Source organism: Ranitomeya imitator, chromosome 1, assembly GCF_032444005.1.
Source record: "Ranitomeya imitator isolate aRanImi1 chromosome 1, aRanImi1.pri, whole genome shotgun sequence".
NCBI lineage: Eukaryota > Metazoa > Chordata > Amphibia > Anura > Dendrobatidae > Ranitomeya > Ranitomeya imitator.
This window is the reverse complement of record NC_091282.1, coordinates 495,854,827-495,880,057: the sequence shown is the minus strand read 5'-3', so window position 1 is coordinate 495,880,057 and position 25,231 is coordinate 495,854,827. Positions and strand designations below refer to the sequence as shown.

At 42.7% G+C, this 25,231-nt stretch overlaps 1 protein-coding gene and 1 non-coding gene across 3 annotated transcripts in view; both read right to left on the bottom strand.

Annotated features, from left to right (window-relative positions):
- Positions 1–25,231, bottom strand: part of HAUS6 (HAUS augmin like complex subunit 6) — an 88,492-nt gene that overhangs the window by 42,038 nt on the left and 21,223 nt on the right. For both annotated transcript variants that reach the window (XM_069766205.1, XM_069766213.1), the window contains exons 6-11: positions 24,378–24,440; positions 22,924–22,975; positions 22,663–22,836; positions 7,861–8,057; positions 7,484–7,613; positions 7,193–7,292 (exon numbers count right to left, since the gene is read on the bottom strand). In XM_069766205.1, coding sequence (XP_069622306.1) covers positions 7,193–7,292; positions 7,484–7,613; positions 7,861–8,057; positions 22,663–22,836; positions 22,924–22,975; positions 24,378–24,440 — 716 coding nt within the window. The remainder of the gene's footprint in view (positions 1–7,192; positions 7,293–7,483; positions 7,614–7,860; positions 8,058–22,662; positions 22,837–22,923; positions 22,976–24,377; positions 24,441–25,231) is intronic.
- Positions 7,687–7,817, bottom strand: LOC138660499 (small Cajal body-specific RNA 8). The gene has a single exon (XR_011317891.1). It is a non-coding gene; the product is annotated as a small Cajal body-specific RNA 8 (non-coding RNA).

Here is a 25,231-nt window from a genome sequence, read left to right as displayed (position 1 = left end):
TCCCCCTGTCCCTGCAGATCGGGTGAAATGGGAGTTAACCCTTTCACCCGATCTGCAGGGACGCGATCTTTCCATGACGCCGCATAGGCGTCATGGGTCGGAATGGCACCGACTTTCATGACGCCTACGTGGCGTCATGGGTCGGGAAGTGGTTAAGGCTAGAGAACAACCTCTCTACACTAGCTTGGGTTGGTGGCAAAGCAGTAACCACATAGGCAACCTCTAACAATTTCAGGGTATAAAAAGAATTGCCTCGTGCACTGTCAGTTTTGATGGAACGATTGAACTCTTCTACTTTGAGAGCAAGTGAAAAATGTTGCTGAAATATGGTCAATCTTTTCTATGGGAGTGGAATCTTTTTCCCTGCAGCAATGCTTTGCCTGCTCCATGTCAACCAAATACTTGTCGAAATCAAACTCATCTGATGAGGATGAAGGAACGGCAGCAGCAGCACTGGCAGGACGCGAGTCCTCTTTGTCGTCTTATAGCCCACTCATCCTAACTGCTACCTCAAATCAAAGCTTCTTTTCCTTTAGTAAGCTGTTGATCATCCAGCAATATACGATGACTCGGGTCCACATAAACAGCTGCCAGGAGAATTTCATTTTTTTAATAGTAGTGTCTGTTTCATTGAAGAAGCAGTGCCATCTGCGATTAAACCTCCTCTTTGCGACAGGCAAAACAACAAGTTCTTCCACTCCTTTATAAAAATGCCAGGAGATGAATCTCAGCTTGTAACTTTTTAGTCACTGTAAATGGGTGACTAAGAAATTCCTTCAGCCACCTGTGTCCATTGACCTTCATGTAGTGTTACCTGTGGGTTGGCCATATCTACATGGAAGGGTTTCAACTCAAGCAATCGCTCAATCATTAAATAGGTGCTGCCCCACCGAGTGGCTTGATACACAATTGCCCCTTTTCCAGCACGTCTCTTCAAGATGGAATCAATTTTAGGGGTTCTGGCAGCAATAGCCAATTTTTTCACATCGCTAATCAGAGTTTGAGCATGTCCCTCTTACAGAATATCTCAGCCAGCGGCAGCGTGTGCACGACACACCGCATGTGATGTACAGGAAAGATCATATAATTGTAAAGAATAATTTTGCTGTTCTTCTGTAGTAATATGTTTGTTACTCCGTTATGGGAACAGGACTGTGGCCTTCAATCTCCAACATACTGAATGTAAAATGTTCTTCAAGTTACTGTTCACCTTCATTCTCATGAATCAGTTCAACTGTACTTATGTTTGCTGCATTATCATTTACAACAGAAAACCTGTTTTTTTGAGTTCATAATCTTGCAGAATTTTTCCACTAAGGTCTGAAGAAACTAGCAGCTGTAATGAGCTTTTAGTATCTTAATGCCAGCGTCTTAGTAACAATTTTTTGGTCGTCACAAACCTATCAAAAGTTGATAGCAAAATAGTTCACGCTGACGTGTGCAGGCATCCATTTTAATAAACACAAAAGCGTCTCTTGAGTCTTTAAGATCTTTCTTTTGGTTAAGGGCTTCTTCAAATCACTAATTTTCTAATACTTTCTCTTGAGAAAAACAAAGTTTGAGGGAGATTTCTCCATTAAGAGCTGTAAAAGCTGGTTGTGTAAATAATGAGCTTGTCCTTCACAACAAGCTCTATGAGCTGTCTTTAAACACATCTTCTGTCATTGTTACAGTAACTGTCACTTACAAAATATCTTGTAACTAATGTTTGAGACGCTCTTTCCTCCACCTTTGCCTGGCGGGAAGTGCTTGTCTCTGGTTTCTTGGTGCTGCTGTGATCTTTTTCAATCACAACTTTGTAAACTTCTGGGTGGCAGCATTGTAAAGGTCTTAGATTGGAAGCTCTTGAAGGAGCAATTTTATCACTGCCTGATTTTGGCATCACAGCATTTGTTTCATCTGGGTCACTTATACACTGACAAAATGTTTTTTTATCTTGAGTCACAGTAAAATGCTCAAATACAGCTGACTTCATACGATGCTTTTTAGACATTTTGTTATGTAAATTTGCTCTCAAAATAATTTTGTCCCGTAAAAAGATAAGGTATATTGTAATTCTTGCAAGAATAGGGAATTATGCACTGTATAAGTTAGGATATAAATAAAACAATCTGCATAAATCAATAGGACAGATAAGTATGAAGTTTGTAAAATATGTTAGAAAGCTTTATTGCTGAACTTTCAATGTCAGACTTGTCTCAGGGTACAGCTCACTAAATGCTTCACACATTTCTTCACAGTCTATGAAGAGGGGAGGAGGCAGGGGGCATGTTTGTGCTGAATCATATTGTAGAACACAAATATGTATGTCCTCATCAATCCTGTTACTGTATTTCTGAATTGGAGATGTTATATACACTATACATAGATTATAAGGGGAAAAACTGTTTTATAAGTCACCAGGGCAGCTAATTTCTAAAAACATGAGCAAAGAGAAAAAAACAAAACTAAGACATCAAGAAAACGGAGACAACATACTGGACTATTGATTTATGCAGTTTATTGAAAGTTTAGCTATGCTTTAAAAAGTACTTGCCTTAATCCCGCTTTCCTGTTCACTCCAAAAGTTCTGACAAATTCAGGCATTCCTTCCCTGTGTGTTTATTTTTCCTCTTATCTGTAGAGGAGGAGATTCACTACTTCTCATGAACATAATCTGCAGCACAGATTTATCTCAGCTAAAAGTCTAGACCTTAGATCAGGAATAGGACAGACATTTATAGGACATTTCATAAATTTCCCAAATTCTTATGATAAATGCAGTTTGTGGGGAATATTTTTAACTACTGTACCCAATTAAATATTTTTAGGAGTCAAGAGACAGTCCATTTTATACTGACTCCTACTCCACCAAAATGTGCTCAAGCTCCAACTCAGACTCCACATCCCTGCTCTTTAGAGCCTGTTTGTGCTCTCTGAAGGGAGTAGTACACAACATTGCAGGAAATCTTCAGTTTCTTGGCAATTTCTCACATGTAATAGCCTTCATTTCTAAGAGCAAGAATAGACTGTCGAGTTTCACATGAAAGTTCTTTTTTTTCTGGCCATTTTGAGAGTTTAATGGAACCAACAAATGTAATGCTCCAGATTCTCAACTAGTTCAAAGGAAGTTCAGGTTTATAGGTTCTCTAATCAGCCAAACTGTTTTCAGCTGTGCTAACATACTTGCACAAGGATTTAAGGGTATTCTAACCCTCCATTAGCCTTCTTACACAGTTAGCAAACACAAAGTACCATAACACTACTGGAGTGATGGTTGATGGAAATTGGCCTCTATACACCTATGAAGATATTGCATTACAAACCAGATGTTTGCTGCTAGAATAGTCATTTACCACATTAACAATCTATAGAGTATTTCTGAATGATTTTATGTTAGATTCATTGGAAAAAAATGCTTTTCTTTTAAATATAAGGAAATTTCTAAGTGACCCTAAACTTTTGAACGGTAGAGTATATAATCAGCTTTCCAGGGCCAAATGGTTTTCCAAAGTGGATCTCAGAGGGGCATATAATCTGATACGGATTAGTGATGGTCATGAGTGGAAGACAGCATTTTTAACGTCTGAAGGTCTCTGAAAATCGCATCATGCCTTTTGGTCTAACGAATGCCCCCGCAGTTTTTCAAATTTTTATGAATGATATTTTCTGAATATATTGGGAGAATTATTGTGGTTTATTTGGACGATATTCTAATTTTCTCACCTGACCTGGATTCACATTATAAACAGGTCAGTTTGGTTCTGCAAAGGTTGAGAATTGTTTGCTTGCTAAAATGAAAAATGGACCTTCTGTTCAAGAAATATTCTTGAGTTTCATTGTGTCTGCCTTCGGGTTTAAGATGGATCCTGGGAAAGTTCAGGCCATCATTGATAGGGTTCAACTCAGCGACCTCAAGGCTCTGCAGCATTTTTTAGGGTTAGCAAATAGTTATAGAAAATTTATTAAAGGATTTTCTCAGTCAAGCCTCTCACGGACCTCACTCAAAGGGGCGGAGCTAAAAGTTTGGTCACCAAACGTTCAGAACAAAAGTCTAAGAATGTGAAGGCGGATGCCCTTGTCTCAGTCTTGACACACTGTCTCCTCCAGAACCTCCTTCCTCCATTCTTCCTAAGGGTATTGTCGTGGCCATGGTTTCCTCGGAGCTGGAAGATGAAATCCGTACTGCTCAGTCCTTGGCCCTTTCCAATACCCCTGAATGCAAGCTGTTTGTCCCTGTGTATCTCCGATTATGCTTTTTGCAAGAATACCATGATTCTGTGTTGAGTGGTTATACTGTTATCCTGAGGTCACTGCCACCCAGGAGGCAGTTGCTAGACTCTTTTGGTGGTCCACTATGCATTAGGATATTAGAGATTATGTGTGTTTGTGAACCTTGTGCACGCACTAAAGTACAGCATTGCCGGTCGGCAGGGGAATTGGCTCTTTTGCCAATTCCAGAAAGACCATGGACTCATTTGTCCATAGATTTCATTGCATGGGGGAATGACTGCCACTTGGGTGGTAGTCGATCGCTTCAGCAAACAAGCTCACTTCGTCCCATTATCCGGGTTACCCAATGCTGAAAAGCTCTCCAAACTGTTTATTATTCATGTGGTTTGCATGAGATTCCTCTAAATATTATATGGGATAGGTGTGTACAATTCATCTCTAGATTTTGGAGGACTTTCTGCAAAAGATTGGGGATTGATTTGTCCTTTTCCTCTGCTTATCACCCTGAAACTGATGGTAAGACAAGACAAATCAGTCTTTGGCGACAAAACATCTTAAAATTTGCTCCAATCAGCAGGAGAATTGGTCATCATTTCTTCCTCTGGCTGAGTTTGCCTTTAACAGTCGGGTTATGCCCCTTTCGCTCAAGTTTTTTGCTGTCAGTCACAATCCGTTGGCTCGACAGATCCGTCACAGGTTGTGAAAAACTGATGAGACGGATCCGTTTTTTGGACGGATCCGACTAGCGGATCTGGCCAATTGGATCGGAGCATGCTTAGTTAAAAGAAAACGGCAACGGATTCTGGATTTCGTCATTTGACGGGTCCAGCGCCATAGGCTTCCATTCTTGCAAACGACGGTCGGTGACAGATCAGTCGCTGTCAGTTTTTTCAACGTACACAAAAAACGTTACTTTGTGCGTCGCTTCCAGCCACCAGATGAAACGTGAGGCCACCTGTCGCAATTCATCGCTAATACAAGTCTATGAGAATAAAAGGGATCCGGCGGCATCAGTTGCCGGATCTGTTTTTTTTTTCAAAATTCGACGGATTGCGATTGCAAAAAACTGATGTGTGAAAGGGGCCTCAATCAATCCACAGGGACTTCAGCATTTTTCTGTAATTATGGTTTTCATCCTCATTTTGGGGAGTTCTCCAGGATAAGTTCTGGCTGTCCTGGGGTGGATTTCACCATTCAAGAGCTGGGGGATGTCTGGAGGGGAGTTAAAAAAAAAAAAAACAAACAAAAAAAACCCAAAACATTGGGGTGGCTCAGCATCAGCGGAAGGCCGAAAGGAGGCGCTCTCCAGGGGTCGCCTTCAAAGTAGGAGATAAGGTATGGCTATCCTTTAAGATTATTAGATTGAAGTAGCCCTCGCTGAAGTTGGGTCCTAGATTCATAGGTCCGTATGAAATTCTGGAGGTGGTCAATCCAGTTGCCTGCCAGTTAAAGCTCCCTCAGTCTTTCCGTATTTCCAATGTGTTCCACAAGTCACTCTGCTCTGTCTTCCTCGCCCCTGCCTCCTCCAGTGTCTATTGAGGGAAGCTTGGAATGTGAGGTACAAAGGTTCATTGCTTCCTGAATGGTCCGAAATTCCCTTCAATATCTGGTACATTGGAAGGGTTATGGACCTGAGGAAAGATCCTGTGTTCCAGCTCATTCTGTAAGGGCTGATCAGTTGGTCCAGGTCTTTCAGGTTTCCTGGGGGTCCGGTGGCCCCCCTTGAAGAGGGGGTACAGCCACGATCTCCACTCTATTCCTGTATGATATGTTACTTTGTGTACGGGGTTGTGCTGGGTTTGTGCTGCATCGTCTGTATTCCTTTCCTTGATTAGTCTTCTACGTAAGCATGCAGGCTCCTTCACTCTGTCAATCGTACACTTGCTGCTGCCTGTGTAAGTCTGATCTCTCTGTGCCTGACCAAGCCTGACATTCCCTTCCTGGGCTTGACTCTGCTTTTGACCCGACTTATCTTTTGCCTTCTCCCTGTAAACTATATTTGCCTTTCTGGTTTTCTTGACACTTACTAGCGAATTGGATTTGGTCTCTAGACTACCCCCCCACCCCCCCACCGTTGTACTGCGCCACTTCCTGGACCTGACCTCAGATCGTTTGACCTCCTTTTACTAATCCAGTAAGTAGTATTATATTGCCATTTGCTATTGTAGTCTTTTGCTCCATTTTTTCAGACTTATTACTAGTGACCCGCGTCACATGCATGTTGTGTTTACTTATGTTATCTGTCTAATATACAAAGTCGTTTGGTAATCTGAAACATGTAAGTGTGACAAGCATGCAAAATAGGAAATCAGGAAGGGGCAAACAGTATCATGCAACTGTAAAATAAATTTATATATTTAATAATTTTTTTTGCCAAACTACTTCCAGTACATCAAAAATATTGCTAATGGGAAGGTGTCTGAGAACTGCAGCATAACCATGATGTAATTGTGACAGCCCAAAAGATTACTCATCAATGTTCAGTAGGCAAGACGTCCAGTGGAATCAAATTACTTCTGGCAGATACCTGAAGACCATGCCATTAGCCTAGTAAAGGATTTCTCATGATCATAAATTGGAAAATGAAGAGGGGGGAAAAAAAAAAAAAAAAAAGTTATTTACCTTTTAATTTAAAAAAAAAAAAATCTGTGCTCTCAAGAACATAGAACTTACTGTTCTTTGTCTAAATTACAGGCCACTTCTGCAGTCCATCAGCGGTTTCTTGGGCAAAGAACGCAGCAATCACAGGATCTTTGCTAAAGAGACTGGAAGGATTGCACTGAAGTGATTTGGATCACTAGATCCTACCAGCTTCCGTGCCGATGTCCTCTGATGCTGTAAAGGCAAATCTACCTCAGAAAGCAGCTTGGGAGAGGGCACAACTCGAATTAATGGCACAACCATGCTGATGGTCCGAACAGCGAGTCCTTTATAGGACATGAAGACTGCTAAGACATAAGACATAAATAAAACTTCTCACCTGGGAGAGATGGGAAAAGATTATAAGGACTGTTTATGAAGTCTTCCGCTGTGGCAGGTTCAAATGAAAATAGAGGCAGGGGTGACTGAAATTGAAGATCCTGGGAGAGAATATGTATAACGGGAAAAAAAAGGATGGATAAGAACACCTGATAATCACCTATAAATGTATGACTCTTCCACCCAAGTTTAATGAAAGGTGTACACATTCTTAAATATATTCATGTTCATTTAAAAAGAATATATGAATAAAGATGCTTTTAAACAATAAAAAAAAGACCACCACACTTACTGGATTCAACGTCATCGAGAGGCTGAATGGTGACTGGCCCAAAAACCTCTCCCATTTCTTATCCCATTCAATTTCTTTATCGCTAATCGATTTGTTAATGGACACCAGGTCCTCCCTTTTTATTTTATGCCTGAAATATTAAAAAAAGAGCAAGATCAGATAATATTGAGTTCATGAACAGACTATCAAAATTAAGCACAAAAACATGTCTGCCCCGTATCTGTCCGTTACGATTTCTCTCATTTCGTCCCGGTCATCAAAAGGCAGTGTTATTTTAGGGAGATTCTGTGACAAACAAGGCAATTTTTCACTTTGTTTGTGTATCAGTCTCCCAATATTTGACTTCTGCTCATCTCAAAGAAAAAAAAAACCCTCACCTCATTTGCTTTATTCTTTGAAGAATTTCAGTTTCATACTTCACTTTTGCCAAGAGATACTGGAGGTCTACTACTTGGAATTCTTTGCCACCGTTGGGGACATTTTCTTCTTTAACCACCTTTAGGACTTCATTGAGTAATTGAATAACTGTGATAAAATTCACCTTTCCAGCTTCATACACATTTTCCAATTGCAACTGTATTAACAAGAGACTTAATTGAAATAGTAAAGTTAGACTTAGGCCATGTTCACACAGTGCGTTTTTTACCGCGGAACCGCGGCGGTTTTGCCGCTGCGGTTCCGCGGCTGTTTTCCATGCAGGGTACAGTACACTGTACCCTATGGAAAACAGGACACACTGTGCACATGGTCCGGAAATTGTAAAAAAAAAGACGCGCTGAATAGCTCCCGGAAAAAAGAAGGAGCATGTCAATTCTTTTTCCGGAGCCGCAGCGGTTCTGCACCCATAGACCTCCATTGTGAGGTCCAAACCGCAGTAAAACCCGCAGATCAAAAATATATCTGCGGGTTTTACTGCGGTTTGATGTGCAGAACCGCTGCAGCAGGAAGTGCGGGGAGCGGGCGGAAGTGCGTGGGCGGAGTGTGGCTGCCCCCCCCGTGCTCCGATCCCGCCCCCCCGTGCTCCGATGCCCCCCCCCAGTGCTCCGATGCCCCCCCCCAGTGCTCTGATGCCCCCCCCGTGCCCTAATCTCCCCCCCTTATACTCACCCGGCGTCCCGGTGTCCGTCCGGCCGTCTTCTCCCTGGGCGCCGCCATCTTGCAAAATGGCGGGCGCATGCGCAGTGCGCCCGCCGAATCTGCCGGCCGGCAGATATGGCGGGCGCATGCGCAGTGCGCCCGCCGAATCTGCCGGCCGGCAGATTCGTTCCAAAGTGCATTTTGATCACTGAGATATAACCTATCTCAGTGATCAAAATAAAAAAATAGTAAATGACACCCCCCCCCCTTTGTCACCCCCATAGGTAGGGACAATAAAAAAAATAAAGAATTTTTTTTTTTTTTTTTTTTCACTAAGGTTAGAATAGGGGTAGGGGTAGGGTTAGGGGTAGGGTTAGGGTTAGGGGTAGGGTTAGGGTTAGGGGTAGGGTTAGGGTATTTTCAGCCATTTTAACCCTAAAAAAATTCCTAGAAAACACACAGACTCTGGCTAGAAAACTGCATCAAAAAAACGCATCAAAAAACGCATCAAAAAACGCATCAAAAACGGACCAAAAAAGGACCAAAAAAAGGACCTGCGTTTTCTGCCAAGAGCTGCAGTTTTTTAAAAAACAGTCAGGAAAAAAAAAGGATGGAAATCCTGAACGTGTGAACATACCCTTAAGAAAAAAAAAACTGCAGATGGGGGGAGGGGGGATATTGGTAACCAGAGGCAACCGCACTAGAGAACGGTTAACATCCTCCTATAGCTGCTGCATTACACAGGCTATTGAAGGCTGCAGAATAAGCCAACAGGGTAGGTCACATTAGCTTTATTTTGCCAGATGTCTCGGTAACATGTCTATGTGGCACTTCTATAGGTAGGACAGGTTCTCCTCCTGCTCTTGTTAGTGCATGTTTCCTCAGATTGCACAACTCTCCTGTCCATACAATGTCTACTAGAGCCTGTAACCAGACCTGTCCAACAGCAAACCTCAAAAGTAAACTGCTTCTCCATTGGAGGAGACTGATGGACAGGACTGGTCTCATGCTCCTCCACCAGTATGGACAGGAGAGCTGTGCAATCTGTGAGAAAACCTGCACTAACAAGAGAAGACCCTGTCCTACCTACATAATAGGAAGTGCCATAAAATCATGTCCTCAACACATCTGAAAATAAAGAATGTTGAAAACCCCAGCAACTCATTTTGGCAGTCAGGAACAGAAATCTGCTATAGGAGGCCAGCTGTGTAAAAGTTTTAATAAAACCTAATAGCTAACATTTTTCAGCCCCAAATGCATGCATTTAACCCCTTAAAAACCACCGATACGCCTTTTAACAGCAGCAGTTAAGGGTACTTATTCCTCAGCGCCGCTTTAATGGCACTGAGAAATAAGGGTATAGCACCCCCCAGGGTCAGAAAATCTCCAGTCTCAGCTTATTCACCGAAAAACAGCGATCACAAAAAAAAGAGAATTAAAAAATCATTTTTCTATCCTCGGTTATAATCTAGCTTATCAGAAAATAGAGAAATCTAACACCCCTAGAGAGGTTATATCTGGGTGGACAGCTTGTCAATCCAGATACACATGGACCTAGCTACAGAGGTGGCTGCTATATTGGTGTTAATAATCGCCACCGAAGACTCCCAGCTTCTTCTCAACAGTCCCTCTGCTTTCCTGTCCATGGCATCCCACAGGCAGAAAGTCTTCAAATGGTATAGATGTCTTTTTCACTGCCCTGGCAATAGGAATGTCCACTTTAGGGATCTCCTCCCATTCCATGATCTCCGAAGGGTCAAAGGGGAGACAAGCCTTAGAGTCTCAAGGGATGACTAGGCGCTTTTCTGTATCTTCCCACTCTTCCAGGATTATGGCTTTAATGTGCTGGCTGACCGGGAAGTCTATTCCTTTGTGTTCTGAGACCACCAAACATCTCATCCTGAACCATGCGAGGAGGGACCTCCGCTTCTTCAATCTTCATAGTTGCTCTCACTGCCTTCAATAGGTCGTCCGTATTTTCAGATGAGGAAAAAAAAAAAAAAGACGGATTACTTACCGGTAATACTCTTTTATACAGCCACGATAGCACCCACTTGAGAGGGGATCCGCTCCTAGGAACAGGAAACCCTATGGAGAGATAAAAGGGGCAGTCCCCCTCGCTCCCACAGATGGGTTACAGAGAATGAGAGGAACCAGTATTAGTAGGCAATCCAATATTTATATTTAGCTAACTTAAATATGAGTAACTAAAACTATTCACCCTTAAAAGTGCAAAATTCACTATTAGGGAGGGAAGTGAAGGGGTGCTGTCTTTGCTCTATAAAAGAGTATTACCTGTAAGTAATCCATTTTTTTTCTCGTTGCCACGACAGCACCCACTTGGGAGACTTTCAGACAGTCATTTGGACAGGGGAAGAGAATCACCGTGTTAAGAACTGATCTACCGAAAGATAAGTCAGTGGAGGAGGACAGGTTCAATCTGTAGTGATCATAAAAAGGTAGTAGAAGACCAAGTTGCGGCCTTACATATTAGTTCTATTGGGACCTCCGCTCATTCAGCCCAGGATGATGCTATCGCCCGGGTGGAGTGTGCCTTTACGGTCTCAGGCAGATTCTCCCCTTTTGATGAATAGGCCAGGCATATTGCATCCCGAATCCACCGAGATAATGTACCTTTCGTGACTCCAGATCCTTTCTTATGACTCTGGAAGGAAACAGACAGCCCTGCTCTTCCTCCAAAGGCTAGTTCTGTCTAAGTAAGCCATTATGGCCCTTCTTACGTCTAGTGTATGGCATTTTTCCTCTTCCTGATTAGCGGGGTTACTATAGAAGGAAGGAATGAAAATTTCTTGAGATCTATGAAATTTGGTACATACTTTAAGTAAGAAGGGTCTGTTTTTAGGACAATTCTATCCTGTAGTATTGACAGAAAAGGAGGATCTATTGATAATGTCTGTATGTCACTTACTCTTCTTGCAGATACCAAGGCGACAAGAAGAGCTGTCTGAAGGGAGACGTGTTTTATGTGGGCTGAGTAGTGGATCGAAAGGGTGCCCTGTTAAGGCGTCGAGGACTAAATTAACATCCCATGGTGGTATGTGGGGAATTTGGACTGATTCTGACCTTTGGCATGCTGAAATAAATCGGGCTACCCACTTGTCTCCTGCAATACTGTGAATATACAAGGCTCCTAGGGCAGAAACCTGTACTTTCAAAGTACTGACTGATAGGCCTAAATCACGCCCCCTTTGGAGAAATTCTAAAATAGCGGAGATGGGAATTTCATTTAACAGAGCTGTTGGGTAGAAACTTAAAAATTTCTTCCACACCCTTACATATATAGTCGATGTAGTAGATCTTTTCCTACTTAGTAGAAAGGTATCAATTACTTAATCTGGAAAGCCTCTTCGTTTTAGAAGCTGCCTCTCAAATTCCAGGCTGTCAACCTTAGGCCCTTCACGGGAGGGTGATTGAAGGGACCATGGAAGAGAAGATCCTGAACCTCTGGGAGAATCCATGGATCAGAGATTGAAATGTCTGAGCCAGGAAAACCATGGTCTCTTAGGCCAAAATGGAGCTATTAGAATCACATTTGCTCGGTCCTCCCTTATCTTCCTGATCACGGTTGGAAGTAGTATCAATGGGGAAAGGCATATGCCTTTCGGAATGTCCATGGAACTTGGAGGGCATCGATGATATTGGGATTGTCGGTCAAAAATAGAGAAGCTAAGTTTTTTACTTGTCTGTTGCTCCTTGTAGCGAAAAGATCTATTTCGGGTATGCCCCATTTCTTGGTTATCATTGTGAAGATATGACTTGAGAACCCACTCTCCTTGGTGGAGGGTGTAACGGCTGAGAAAATCCGCCTTTGAATTGTCCACTCCTTTAACATGCAGTGCTGATAAGGATAGAAGATGTTTCTCGGCCATAGCTAGGAGGTTGTCGGCTATAGACATGAGAGCTCCCGATCTTGTTCCTCCTTGATGATTTACAGTTATATGAAAAAGTTTGGGCACCCCTATTAATCTTAACCTTAATGTTTTATAAAAACTTTTTTTTTTTTTGCAACAGCTATTTCAGTTTCATATATCTAATAACTGTTGGACACAGTAATGTTTCTGCTTTGAAATGAGGTTTATTGTACTAACAGAAAATGTGCAATCTGCATTCAAACAAAATTTGACAGGTGCATAAGTATGGGCACCCCACCAGAAAAGTGGCATTAATATTTAGTAGATCATCCTTTTGCAAAAATAACAGCCTCTAGTCGCTTCCTGTAGCTTTTAATGAGTTCCTGGATCCTGGATGAAGGTATTTTTGACAATTCCCCTTTACAAAACAATTCCAGTTCAGTTTAGTTTGATGGTCACCGAGCATGGACAGCCCTCTTCAAATGATCCCACAGATGTTCAATGATATTCAGGTCTGGGGACTGGGATGGCCATTCCAGAACAGTGTAATTTTTCCTCTGCATGAAAGCCTGAGTAGATTTGGAGCGGTGTTTTGGATCATTGTCTTGCTGAAAGATCCATCCCCTGCGTAACTTCAACTTTGTCACTGATTCATGAACATTATTGTCAAGAATCTGCTGATACTGAGAGGAATCCATGCGTCCCTCAACTTTAACAAGATTCCCGATGCCGCCATTGGCCACACAGCCCCAAAGCATGATGGAACCTCCACCAAATTTTACTGAGGGTAGCAAGTGTTTTTCTTGGAATGCTGTGTTTTTTGGCCGCCATGCATAGCGCCTTTTTGTATAACCAAACAACTCAATCTTGGTTTCATCAGTACACAGGACCTTCTTCCAAAAAGAAATTGGCTTCTCCAAATGTGCTTTTGCATACCTCAGCCAACTTAGTATGTGGCGTGCTTGCAGAAACTGCTTATTTTGCATCACTCTCCTATACAGCTTCTCCTTGTACAAAGTGCGTTGTATAGTTGAACGATGCACAGTGACACCATCTGCAGCAAGTTGATGCTGCAGCTCTCTGGAGGTGGTGTGAGGATTGTCCTTGACTGATCTCACCATTCTTCTCTGCCTTTCAGATGTTTTTCTTGGCCTGCCACTTCTGGCCTTAACAAGAACTGTACCTGTGTTTTTCCATTTCCTTACCATGTTCCTCACAGTGGAAATTGACAGGTTAAATCTCAGAGCTTTTTGTATCCTTCCCCTGAACAACTATGTTGAATAATCTTTGTTTTCAGATCATTAGACAGTTGTTTTGAGGAGCCCATGATGCCACTCTTCAGAGGAGATTCAAACAGGAGAACAACTTGCAAGTGGCCACTTTAAGTAGCTTTTCTCATGATTGCATACACCTGGCTATGAAGTTCAAAGCTCAATGAGGTTAGAAAACCAAAAAAAAGTGCTTTAGTAAGTCAGTAAAAAGTAGATAGGAGTATTTAAAACAAGAAAATAAGGGTGCCCATACTTATGCACCTGTCAAATTTTGTTTGAATGCAGAGTGCACATTTTCTGTTAGTACAATAAACCTTATTTCAAGGCAGAAACATTACTGTATCCAACAGTTATTAGATATATGAAACAGAAATAGCTGTTGCAAAAAAAAAACAATTTTTATAAAACATTAAGCTTAAGATTAATTTGGGTGTCCAAACTTTTTCATATAACTATGTATGCGACTGACGTCATATTGTCTGACAATATTCTTGTATGTGTAGCTGCGGAAGGAATTTACACATGGCATGATAGATAGCTTTTAGCTCCCTATCATTAGATGAATAATTTGACTCCATAATAGACCACTGACCTTGAACTATCTGATCTCCTAGATGTGCTCCCCAACCACTAGGATTAGCATCAGTAAAAATTGTTTTTGAGGGTTTAACCACCCAGGGGACCCCACTGACAAGGTGATTTGGCTCTAGCCACCAGGTCAGGGGTTGGATTACTTCTGTTGGTAGGGATAATCGACCATCTAAATGACCCTGCAATCTTTCTTCTTCCTGTAAAATTGTATACTGTAATCGCCTAGTATGGAATTGAGCCCATGGGACAGCCGGAATACATGATCTGAAAGAACCAAGAAGGGACATGCCTTCTTTTAGGGAAATTCTGGGGTTATTAACCACTCATTGTACTTTGCTTCTAAATGTTAACCGTTTAGATTCTGAAAGAAAACATCTCTGGCTTACGGAGTCTAATATAAGACCTAGAAATATTTGGGGAGTTGTTGGGAGACATTCTGGATTTTTCCCAATTAACCACCCAAATTCCTGCAGGGATGAAATTACTGTATTTTCTGGCGTATAAGACTACTTTTTAACCCCTAAAAATCTTCTCAAGAGTCGGGTGTCTTATACGCCAGGTGTCGTTTTATAGGGCAGATGCGGAGTAATCTGCGGTCGCCGCATATTGTGGGGGAAGCGGTCCCAATGACGAGTTGAGGGGGCGCCTCACCGGGAAGGTGTAAGTGAAGCAGAGGCAGAGAAGGAGATAAATCGGATACAAGGGCGAGCCAGATGAGTGAAAGAGGAGTGTTTTTCTAGGCACAGCACCGCTCTCTTTTTTGCATACCCCTGGCATTCCAGACGCCAGGGTGGATAAAAATCAATGTTAAAAAAAAAAAAAAATCGTTTTTTTTATTTAAATCGGATTTTTTTTAATTTAAATCGGATTTTTTTTATTTTAATCGGATTTTTTATTTTAATCGGATTTTTTTTTATTTAAATCGGATTTTTTTTTATTTAAATCGGATTTTTTTTAATTTAAATCGGATTTTTTTTAATTTAAATCGGATTTTTTTTATTTAAATCGGATTTTTTTCAATAAACTGCTTTTTCAGGAAAATATTTTACCATCCAAAGGTTCTTCCATCATGAGATAAAGCGGAGTTGTTTAACTCAGTAGAATAAAGGCTGTATAAGTGTAACATTCACAATGTAATGCTCTTCCAGAGGTTTCTGTAGGATTAGTGGGCAGTTTCTCTCCTATATTATCACAGACGCTCGCTTTACTTACGCAGTTCTCAAAACTGAATTTGACTCCGCAGAGGTCCCAGCCTCTTCTTCACGGCAAAAATGTTACAACATGAACAGAGTTGAGAAAAAGACCTTAATCCTATTGTTCTACAAACCTATGAATACAGAATCAACCCCTTCAGTGCCAAGTCCAAGAAGTTAGACAATATGTTTCTGATTGTTTGGAGTGGAATAGATCTGCACAACACAAGAAGAATGTGAATCTAAGTGTGAGGAGGAGGAAGGGCAAGCAGACAAGAAAATGAAAGTGAAACTTTGAGCACAATACTGCAGCATAGCCACAGACAGACAAGTCTGGATCTGTTTGTGTGTACGATCTGAGGTTTATTACATTCTTTCCTTATAATGGCAGCAGGCCGTAAAAGAGACCCAGTTTGGGAATATTTTAATGAAGCTCCTTCGCCTATCGGTAAGGCAGGCATGCGTGCAAAATGCAAACGATGCAACAAAGATGCAAGGCCTGGTGGCGCGAATGAGGCAACATCATGAGAAGTGCGGTGATGAAGATGAGTCTCATGATGTTGCCTCATTCGCGCCACCAGGCCTTGCATCTCTTTGTTGTCTAACTTCTTGGACTTGGCACTGAAGGGGTTGATTCTGTATTCATAGGTTTGTAGAACAATAGGATTAAGGTCTTTTTCTCAACTCTGTTCATGTTGTAACATTTTTGCCGTGAAGAAGAGGCTGGGACCTCTGCGGAGTCCAATTCAGTTAGGTAGAAACTTTGATTTAAATCACCGATTTAAATCAAGCCTTACTGACTAGTGATTTAAATCAGTTAGATTTAAATCAAATCCACCCTGCCAGACGCTGACAGTTTGCTTCACTTACACCTTCCTGGTGAGGTGCTCCCTCACCTCGTCATCGGGACCACTCCCCCCCCCCCCCACTATACGTCGACCGCAGATTGCTCCGCACCCACCCTATAAGACGACACCCGGCATACAAGACAACCCCTGACTTTTGAGAAGATTTTATATTTTAACTGGAAAAGTTGGGGGTAGTCTTATACGCCCAATCTTATACGCCGGAAAATACGGTATATCAAACAGGCGTTGCCCACACTGTGAAGGGGAATTTCCCACCACTAACAGGTCATCTACCGTATATACTCGAGTATAAGCCGACCCGAGTATAAGCCGACCCCCCTAATTTTGCCACAAAAAACTGGGAAAAACTTATTGACTCGAGTATAAGCCTAGGGTGGAAATGCAGCATTTACCGGTGAATTTCAAAAATAAAAATAGATCATTATTGCCCCATAGCTGTGCCATATAGTGCTCTGCACCGTTCATTATTGCCCCATAGCTGTGCCATATAGTGCTCTGCACCATTCATTTTTGCCCCATAGCTCTGCCATATAGTGCTCTGCACCGTTCATATCTCCCCATAGCTGTGCCCCATATATGCTCTGCACCGTTCATATCTCCCCATAGCTGTGCCCCATATATGCTCTGCACCGTTCATATCTCCCCATAGCTGTGCCCCATATATGCTCTGCACCGATCATATCTCCCCATAGATGCTCCATTGAAAGCTGTGCCATTGCTGCTGCTGCTGCAATAAAAAAAAAAAAAAAAAACATACTCCCCTCTCTTGCTTGCAGCTCCCAGCATCCGGTCCCAACATCTCTCCGCTCTGACTGTTCAGGCAGAGGGCGCCACGCACACTATATGCGTCATCGCGCCCTCTGACCTGAACAGTCAGAGCGCAGAGACGCCGGGAAGATGGAGCGGCACCCGGAACAGGGACAGGTGAATATTACATACTTACCTGGTCCCGGCGTCCGGCTCCTTCCCCCGTACAGCTGTCTTCGGTGCCGCAGCTTCTTTCTCTATCAGCGGTCACCGTTACCGCTGATTAGAGAAATGAATAGGCGGCTCCACCCCTATGGGAGGTGGAGCCGCATAGTCATTTCTCTAATGAGCGGTCCCACGTGACCGCTGAAGAGGGGAAGAACTGCAGCACCGAAGACCGTGGGACGGCAGGGGGAGCGCCAGGATCGCTGGAAGCAGGTAAGTATGCCTCAGCGCCCTCACCCGCCGACCCTGCCACCCACCTTGACTCGAGTATAAGCCGAGAGGGGCACTTTCAGCCCAAAAATTTGGGCTGAAAATCTCGGCTTATACTCGAGTATATACGGCAAGTAAGGTACTATGAGGGTGTCTTAACCTTAAATATGACATTGCTTCTGACATTAATTAGGTGAAGACTGGGAACTATTGACAGTCCAAAGGGCATTGCTGTATATTGAAAATGACGTACTTGCCCCTTCATCATGATCGCCACACACATATTGCTGATGTTCTAAAAAATGCGTATTGCCATCTACCAATCTTTATCGGTCTAGGACTGCCATAAAGCAACAGGGAAGTTTTACAGTGGATCGGATAGACTCCATTTTGAAGGTTTGATTTTCTAAGAAGATATTTAATCTCTTCAGGTTTATTATAGCTCTGTATGACCCGTCTGGTTTTGGGACCAAAAATGAAGGGGAATAAAATCCCTTTCCTTTCTGATGAAACGGGACTTCCACTAACACCCCTTTGGATAGGAGATTTATTATTTCCTGCTCCAAAGCCTCCTGTTGAGATTGAGACTATAGAAATGAGTCAGGAGGGACTCAGGCAAATTTTAATTTTAGGCCAGAAGTTATGAGGCTAGTGGCCCAAGAGTTGGAAGTTATTATTTGCCATTGTCTGGAGAAAAAAAAGACAATCTACCACCTACGCGTAGATCTGTTCTAACGGGATTTGTCTTCTGTTTTAAATGGGTGCTTCCCAAAAAATGCCCCTTTTTGTTTGGTGTCTCTACTGGCCCAGTGGTCCTGGTTTTTAAAATCCTTTCTGTTATTAAATACGGGCTTCTGGAATGCTCTCCCTGGCATGGAAGGCCACATTAGTTTAGATTTTGTTTGGGGATCTCCTTTCCAACCCTTTAGCCAAAGAGCTAGGCATGCTGCGTTAGTCAGGCCTGCTGATATAGCCGCTAACCGAATGGAGTCAGCAGATGAATCCGCCAAGAAGGCTGTAGCACCTCTGATCAAGAGTACAGAGGAGATCCGTTTATCTCTAGAGAGCCCGCCTTTTAACCCCTCCTCTAGGTCGTTTAACCAGACTAACATGGATCTTGCCGTACATCTAGCTGATATGGCCGGTTTGAATGCCCCTGTACATGATTCCCATGCCCTCTAAGAGGGAATCGGCTTTACGGTCCAGTGGGTCTTGTAAAGAACCTGAATCCTATACTGGCAGCAAGGTTTTTCTAGACGTGGATGCTACCACCGTATCCACCTTTGGGGCTTTTGTCCATGTGGATATATCTTCATCATTAAAGGGATAGCGTCTTTTTGATGATAATGGTTTGCCCCCGGCTTTCCCATTCTTTTTTAACCAAACTTTTGATTGCTGCTATTACTGGAAAAGGTGGTCTTTTCCTTTGATAAGCCAGCGAACATTATGTCCTGTTGCGTTTTAGGGTCTTTAGTGTCTTCAATGCCCATGGTGTTACAAACAGATATAACAAGGTTATCAATGCTTTCTGTCGGAAAGCATGTGTCTTGTTCACTCTCTGAGGAAACGTATTCCTGGGAAACGTCCGTATCTCTATCCTCAACATCAGTAGACTGGTCAGATTTTGGCGAGTTGCATTTCCTTTTTTTTTTATTTTTTTTTTTTTTTTTTTATTTTCAGCAATACTCTCGGAACCTCGTAAGGCTTGTAACTCATCTCTCATCATTTTTCTAATGTCTTCCGACCTTGCTGAGGGTTCTTCACGTAAGGTGGATTCAATGCCCGTGTGACAATCTTCTTGTATGAGTATCCGGGAGGGGCTGGGAACATAAAGCACATTGTTTGTGTTTAGTTTTTTCGGTTCTTTTTGCCTAGGGTGCACAGAAGAGGGAACAATAATCAGATTAATAGGGTGGAATACACACTCACCCCAGTGAAGCCATATGCTAAGGTACCGGCTGAAGAGGAGACGGAGACACAGGCTGAGGAATAGATTAGTCCAATCTCTTATCTTTGGTACTCCTTGTGGAGGACCTGCTTTGTTTGGAGCGTCCGCTGCTGCTTGTATGGCTGCCAGGCGTTTTTGCTGTGACTTCTAAAGAAGGCACCGCAGGGTCCTGAGGGGATACCATGGTGGACGCCGGAGTATCAGCGCCGGTGTCCTTTTGATAATGGGGGCTGCCATCTTCATCCTGTTACACCCGGAAGTCTTTGTCACTTTCGGGTCACGGCCATACTGTGTGCTCCTGCGCACTGCCACTGCTCCCATCGCAGGCGCAGTCCATCCTCCTGGTTCACCCTGGAAGTTTTTGCTTCACTTCCGGGTGAAGATACACTGGGGCCCAACGAGGACGGCAGGACCACATGCTTACCTGCGTGCGCTTTGCTCCCCGCAGGCCACGCGAAGATGGTGAACCTCCGTGAGCCTGGCAACTCCCCAGACCTGGCCTCAAGGCGCCTGCCAGCAGAGGGGGGAGCTGACGATAGGATCCCCGACGCTGCTTCCAGCTCTGGAGCCCTTGCCGTCCCTCAAGGTAAACTGCGCAAGCGGCATCCAAGCTAGGCATCCTCTTCTCTCCATGAGTTCCCTTAGGAACAGGAAACCAACTGTGGGAGCGAGGGGGACCTCCCCTTTTATCTCTCCATAGGATTTCCTGTTCCTAGGGGCGGATCCCCTCTCTCAAGTGGGTCCTGTCGTGGCGAAGAGAAAAAAATAAATACTTCTTCCTCTCCTCAGACAGAGAAAACTTTCAGCGTCTTCAGAATCTTCCTCTGAGCAGTACGAATACGCTTCCTCTGAGGATTCTTCCATCTCCCATCGGGCTCTTGTGACGGGAGGTGCTTGGATCTGGCTGTGGCGGCACAAGATTGGCAACAGTGCTCTGGACCTTTCCCAATTATGGCTCGCATATTCGTCAGAAAGGACGCCTGTTCTTCCCTTAGGAATTTTGCAATACACTCCGCACATAATTGCTTTGTGTATGAATCATCTAACTTGGTGTTGCATGTCAGACATCTTCTCATTTTCGGGGAAGAGGAGCCACACCTTAAAGGGACTCCCTTATCCTAATATAAAAACAGAATATCTATTCTTACTGAGTGACCACTACCATGTGGTAAAGCAGGCGCAATGAGGTTACTTAAACTGGCCAAGGACTGCTCGGATGGTGCTTCTGAGCGAGGTGGATTAACATCCATGATTTAGACTGTGCACCTCACCATTCTGTGAGTACCCTTTTTAAAGGGTCTTACCTTGTCCAGGTGGCCTCCAGATTACCCCCATAGCTTTCCCAAGTGTTCCTGATTGGAACCCACGCTGCGCCATCCCGATCGGAAGTGTCCCTCTAAACCGTAAGTGTGCATCCTCAAATTGCCTTAGGCCGTAAACACGTTCCCCGGTGGAGCAGAGAGCCCTCTGGAGACACAGAGCTCCCCTGCGACACACTGAGGGACCCCCGCCCACTGAGGTATCAGCGACGGAGCCTCTTGACAGTGGAAAGGGAAGAGATTCGGTCCCCTCTGTTCCCACTGAGCTCCATTAATATTGCGCTCCTCCTGGGGGTGAGACGGAAGGGGGCTTTTAACCTCTTGTCTGTTTCCTGTCCCTAGAGGATAAACGGGACTACATCTCGTCGTGCTGTCATGAGGGACGTCCTGGGAAAAAAAGTTTAAATCACCCCATTCAAAATAAAACAGGAAAAAACAAAACAAATATACACATTTAGCATCGCTATGTTCAGAACTGCTAAGTATATAAAAATGATTAATCTGAACGGTAAGCCACGTAGCAAAAAAATAAAAAAGTAAAAAACACCAGGAATTTTATTTATTTTTGGTCGCTGCAACATTGCAATAACGGACATTGCAATAACGGGCAATTAAAAGATCGTATCTTCACCAAAATGATGTCATTAAAAACATCAGATTGGTGTGCAAAAAATAAGCCCTCACCCAGCCCAAGACCTAGCTCAGACTGTGGGTCCTGGGCAGTCAGGAAAGGTCAACGTTAAACGGAGTGTCCACACACATTTATTTCACAGTGGTGGGCTTCGGGAAACCAATGGGAAAGTGCAAGGGACAACATTTTCTGACATTCCGGGGCCTGCAGTGCAGGGACAATCCTTACTCCCAGGCCAGGGGCTGCAGCATCACCCCACCCCTGCCGCCAGCTGTTTGTAGAAGCAACTCTGCTCCACCGCAGCTGCCTAGAAAATTGGACTAAGGCCTCTTTCACACTTCAGTCTTTCAGCTCCCATCAAAATCTGTTGATTTTAAAAAAAAAAAACAGATCCAGCAAATTTTTCTGCTGGATCCTGTTTTTTCCCCATAGACTTGTAATAGCGACAGATTGTGACGGAAGGCCATCCATTTCATCCCTCGTGCACAGGATCCGTCGAAAAAAAAAAAAAAAAAAATCACTCCGACAGATCCTGCGCTGCCTGTCGTTGGCTATAATGGAAGCCTATGGACAGGATCCGTCGCTGACTGTCAAAAGCAGGAATCCAGCGACGGGTTCTGTCTTTTGAAACTGAGCATGTGTGGAAGAATTTCCAGTCAGGGAAATGCTATGCAGCATCAATAGTAAAAAGATAATGATGTTTAAAAAAAAAAAAAAAAACACACAACAAGCAATATTCTCACCTTACGGCATCCCGTGCAGCGATACCGTTGCTTGCGATGCTCCCAGCAGCTGTCGTTCCCAGTAATGCCTTGCAAAATGACCCGATTACGTCGCGGAAGACGAAGATGCATACACAACAGGTGCACATAACCTCGACGGGTCCATCATAAAAACGGGTACAGTGCACCCGTTCTTTACAATCTGCACAGGATCCGTCATTTCAACATTTTGACGGATCCTACGCAGATTGTAAAAACGTTAGTGTGAAAGAGGCCTAAGACGCACTACTAAACTAAAATATATATTTGTGGCAAGTCCTCTTATACGTAAAATATGGTACTTGTCATCTTGTGTATAACCCTTTAATGGGAGTTGGGTATATAATTTTTACCAGATATGGGTGAAAGAAACAAGGGGAGAGGGAGGGGGAAGGGAAAAAAAAAAAAAAAAAAAAAAAACAACCGACCAGAACAGACAGAACAAACACAAAGACAACCACATACCGTGTACATTTCATTCTCAATTCTAGTCACCAGTATGCTGGGAATTTTTATGGCAACATTGGATCCATCCAGAGAGAACTGATCCACATCTCCTCCAACAACAGAATCGACAACCTCAATTTCTTTTTCCAAAGTTTTTAAGATGTTCATTATGGTATCCCACATAGAACGAACCTTAACATAAAAAGACACAAGTATATAAAATAGCCTTCAATTTTGAAGAAAATCAATTTAAATTTGTAAAACGTCAAAACTGCTTACCTCCATTATCTTGACATATCTCCTGGAATTCTCATTCTGTACACTTAGCGCTCTGAAAACAAAAGTATATATACTGCTTAGCACAGCAAGTTGAAAAAAAAAACGTTTAGTCTTAGGGCTCATGCGAACGCTCGTGGATCTGTCCAATCATGGACAGCAATGAACGGACTGGCCATGGGTCTCGACCAAAACACAGCAGCCTCAGAAATATATGAAGCGGTCACGTTCCAGTCAGTGAACCCAAAGTCTAAATTGCGGTCTGTGATCGTACGTCTGCATTCTTATGGAGTAAAAAAAAAATAAAAAAATAAAAATGCTGCTTTATGCTGGAATAACCTTTCAACAGTGCAACTATTTTGGGTCTTGAGAGCACGTTTAAAAAAAAAAAAAAAAAATAGTTATCGCTAAGTTGCAGCTTTTTTAGTGTTCCAAGAACCATAAAACTATTTGTTCCCATGGAACTGAAAAACTCATTAAAACTTCAATTTTTTTAACTTCTTAATTCCCATACACAGAATATACCCTTCATTTGAATATAACCTAAAAAAAAGCCCAAGATGAAACACAGGAGAAAAAAAAAAAAAAAAAAAAGACAAAACAAACACACCTAAAGCAAGGACACACTGAGTATTTGGTCAGTATTTTACATCAGTATGCGTAAGCCAAAACCAGGAGTGGGTGATAGAAACACGTCACCACTTCTGTATTTATTACACTTTTCCTGATTGTAAGGTTGCGAGGAGGACCCTCAACAGATGCCAAGAGGAGTGATTTGCGATTGTTATTCTGTAGTGTCTTGTCTGCAGAAGTCCTCTCTAAAATGAAAAGCGCTGCGGAATATGTTGGCGCTATAGAAATAAAATTATTATTCCTGATTTGAGCTTTCAAATACTGATGTAGAATTTGGAATGTATGCACACGGCCCAAGATCTAAGTGGTGATGTTTCTCCTTGCGTAGAGTTACATGTCAAGCCTGACATGCCGAGATGAGACTTATGCCACAATGCTCCACTGGGAAGCGTGCAAATTGTCTCTTCAGAGAGGAAGAAGGCTACAACTCTAGCACCATCAGTGGGAAGAAGCAATTCTAAAAGTCAATAGGAACTCTTCTATGAGCCTTGTCACGTGACTTGGGAGAAAAGCCAAAACCAGAATCTCAATTTGCAGACACTGTTTCAGGCAACTGCCCCTCGTCAGAGCCAAGTGTGAGAGGCGTCTGACCAGGACCCAAGGGGTAACGTTTTTTCTTGCGTAGAGTGACATGTCACAAGGCCCAACACATCTTGCCGTTTTAACCACATTTAAATGACCTCTTGACTTCCAGACAATATCTGACCGAAGCTAGCTTTTTTTTTGCATAAGTGGGGCATTTTTTTCTGAGAAATGTGCGAAACCACCCTCTTTTTTTAAAAAAATTTAGACTGGTCAAACAATTTGCCACAAAGTTAGAATACCTGAATTTGGTCTGCAATGTTGAAAATTCAGAGCGCATCTCCCTTATCTGTTTTACTAGCAACCTTGAAAAAGAAAAAAAAAAAAAGAAAAACATTTTTCTTTAATATGTGACTACATGCTTTTCTATAGTAACATTTTCATTTGACCATCTGAATCATGCCCACTTTCAGTTCAGATTTGCAATACACAAAACAAGTATAACCCCCACTTAATTTTCTGTAGTTTGTCACCATTAGGCCGGCGTCACACTTGCGAATTTTACGGACGTAAGAGCGCAGAATCTACGTCCGTAAAACTCGCAAAAAATACGGCACAATTATTCTCTATGCCCCTGCTCCTATTTGCCGTATTTTACTGATCAGTATTATACGGCTTTCTACGGCCGTACAAAATCGCAGCATGCTGCGTTTGTCACCGTACTGCGCAAGAAATACGCCAATGAAAGTCTATGGAAGCGTGAAAAATACGGATTACACACGGACAAGCAGTGTGACTTGCGAGAAATACGCAGCGCTGTTAGAGAGAAAAGCCGGCAATTCAGTGCGGTGTACAGTAAAATCACACTGACAGCTTACAGTCCAATAGGTAGAATAAATGTGTACACATAGAATAGGTATAGATATATATATATATATATATATATATATATATATATATATATATCAGTGAGACACATATATGTATATATAATAATATTTATTCCAGCGCTATACAGCTTGAAAGCCGGTAATTCCAATACCGGCTTTTTCCTTCTCCTTCCTAAAACCCGACATGATTTGAGACATGGTTTACATACAGTAAACCATGTCTTCTCTCCATTTTTTTTTGCAGATTCCACACTACTGTCAGTAGT